The following is a 2,887-nucleotide window of genomic DNA, read 5'->3' as shown; positions in this document are numbered from 1 at the left end:
GGGGCGTTCTGTCCTTGTTACGGTTGGAAGGGTGGGGTCTAAGGGCGGAGGTGCGGGATGTGGACGAGATGCATTGGAGGGCATCTTTAACCACGTGGGAAGGGAAATTGCGGTCTCTAAAGAAGGAGGCCATCTGGTGTGTTCTATGGTGGAACCGCTCCTCCTGGGAGCAGATACGGCGGAGGCGGAGGAATTGGGAATACGGGATGGCATTTTTGCAAGAGGTAGGGTGGGAAGAGGTGTAATCCTGGTAGCTCTGGGAGTCGGTGGGTTTGTAGAAGATGTCAGCGTGTCGGTGGCAATTTAAAGAATAGAACTCATGAACATTGTGATAGCTATACTGACTTGTGACATTTGTATATTTTGTATTTATTACCAGCTCTTTGTCCACTTTAGGCAATGTGATCTCTGTCAAATAGTTGCCCACTGCAATAAATGTTCCATTTAGATTACAAAGTACTTCTGCAAATCATGGCTTCTTATTTTAAATGCCATTGAGCACAGCCAACTATGGGTTTACAGTGTACACTTTTAATTCTGATTAAGCTTCAATTGTCTGAGGAAAAAAAAAGTACGTTATACTATTCATATGCCAAACTCCTGTTTGCAAGATGCTCAAATTATTATTATTTGATAGCAGGTGACACAAGATGTTTTCTTCTGATATAGTTGAAACTGCAGACTGTCTTAACTATGTCTCTTTGTATTCTAGCTTATGAAATCAAGCAAGCTTGCAGCCTTGTTCGAAATATTAACCGGAAACTGAAGTTAGAGGAAGCAAGTCAGCAGTCATCTATCATGCGATTGAGACAGGCAACTTTAAGCCAACCTTGCTTTTGGGTTCAGACGTAACCAAAAACATTCTATCTTCAAAAAATGTAATTTCTGGTGCTCTGATACCCAATGATTATTTTTGGTACTCGTGACATAAATAGATTATAGCAGGAATTTGTGGATATTAAGCAAAACTGTCTACAATATTATTCAATCATTAAGTTGAGTTTTTTTTGATTTTGACATCATTTTGTCAATCTTATTACATTCAAAAACTAAGTTTGGCTTCAACATAAATTTTATTTTGTCCTTGGAGTTTTATTTAATTAAGACTAGAATTTTTTTGTTCCTAGCATTGCACTACCAGAAACTATTAAAATATTTTGTGGCTCACTTCCTCTTTAGTCTTTTTTAAGCTTTTGGCCATCATGTCAATTTTGGAAAGGATGTAATTATTTTTGAAGTATTACCATTTTTTTCCTTTCCGTGTCAGTCAGCAGTTTAAGTAGCTGGGTGAAGCTCATAATAAAGCAGATTCCCAATGGTTTGTGGAATACATGGCTTTGATGGTTTAATAGGCCCTTCATGTTTTTCACTGAGAGATGTTCACCAAAGCTCAGGGCCAGTAATTTATATGTAGTATGTTTAAAATAAAAAACTCATAAAGTAAAATTTGCATTATCTGCATTCTAAATTGGAATCCTCCTCCAACCAGCATCACCAAGTGCTTCTGAGAAGTGATTATTTAATCTGTTGCCAGGTTACAAAATGTAGTATTCCATGAGCCGTCACTCCGCCAACATAGATGTAAGTATTGAAAACTGTACGTACAGCACTTATGACTTAGAAGTGGTGCTCAGACTCTCACAAAGATTTGAAAATCAAGGATCAGGTCAAAACAAGATTATTGTCTTCCTGGAGCTCTGCATTATCATTATGATAGTCGGTGTGACAATTTTTGCTCAGAATACTTACAGATACAGGACCATGATTTTGTTTTGAGCATTGGTTAGTTTTAACAAAAGTATGAGATGCTGAAATTATATGAAATATTGATGTTATAGGTCAAAAGTGAATGTAAAAACAGTCAGCTATGATTAGTTACCTGAGTAGGATTTTTATTAACTGCACAGCTAATCAGTATTTTTGAGTTAACAGAACAATCTGGAGATTGGCAAATGTAGTGCCACTATTTAAGAAAGATGGTAAGGACAAGCCAGGGAACTATAGACCAGTGAGCCTGACGTCGGTGGTGGGCAAGTTGTTGGAGGGAATCCTGAGGGACGGATATACATGTATTTGGAAAGACAAAGACTGATTAGGGATAGTCAACATGGCTTTGTGCATGGGAAATCATGTCTCACAAACTTGATTGAGTGTTTTGAAGAAGCAACAAAGAGGATTGATGAGGGCAGAGCGGTAGTTGTGATCTATATGGACTTCAGTAAGGCATTTGACAAGGTTCCCCATGGGAGACTGATGAACCAGGTTAGATCTCATGGAATACAGAGAGAACTCACCATTTGGGTACAGAACTGGCTCAAAAGTAAAAGTGGTGGTGGAGGATTATTTTTCAGACTGGAGGCCTATGACCAGTGGAGTGCCACAAGGATCAGTGCTGGGTCCAATCCTTTTCATCATTTATATTAATGATTTGGATGTGAGCATAAGAGGTATAGTTAGTAAGTTTGCAGGTGACACCAAAATTGGAGGTGTAGTGGACAGCGAAGAAGGTTACCTCAGATTACAACGGAATCTTGATCAGATGGGCCAACGGGCTGAGAAGTGGCAGATGGAGTTTAATTTAGATAAATGTGAGGTGCTACATTTTGGGAAAGCAAATCTTAGCAAGACTTATACACTTAATGGTAAGGTCCTGGGAAGTGTTGCTGAACAAAGAGACCTTAGAGTACAGGTTCATAGCTCCTTGAAAGTGGCGTCGCAGGTAGGTAGGATAGTGAAGAAGGCGTTTGGTATGCTTTCCTTTATTGGTCAGAGTATTGAGTACAGGAGTTGGGAGGTCATGTTGCAGCTGTACAGGACATTGGTTAAGCCACTGTTGGAATATTGCATGCAATTCTGGTCTCCTTCCTATCAGAAAGATGTTGTGAAA

At 39.2% G+C, this 2,887-nt stretch overlaps 1 protein-coding gene across 1 annotated transcript in view; it reads left to right on the top strand.

Annotated features, from left to right (window-relative positions):
- Positions 1 to 1,565, top strand: part of LOC122559439 — a 135,512-nt gene extending 133,947 nt beyond the window's left edge. Inside the window, exon 26 of the mRNA XM_043708888.1 lies at positions 713 to 1,565. Within this exon, the coding sequence (XP_043564823.1) occupies positions 713 to 852 (140 nt within the window). The 3' untranslated portion in view covers positions 853 to 1,565. The remainder of the gene's footprint in view (positions 1 to 712) is intronic.
- Positions 1,566 to 2,887: the final 1,322 nt, after the last annotated feature.

Source organism: Chiloscyllium plagiosum, chromosome 19, assembly GCF_004010195.1.
Source record: "Chiloscyllium plagiosum isolate BGI_BamShark_2017 chromosome 19, ASM401019v2, whole genome shotgun sequence".
NCBI classification, from domain to species: Eukaryota; Metazoa; Chordata; class Chondrichthyes; order Orectolobiformes; family Hemiscylliidae; genus Chiloscyllium; species Chiloscyllium plagiosum.
Note: the sequence above shows the minus strand (reverse complement) of the source record. Positions and strands in the feature narration are given on the sequence as shown.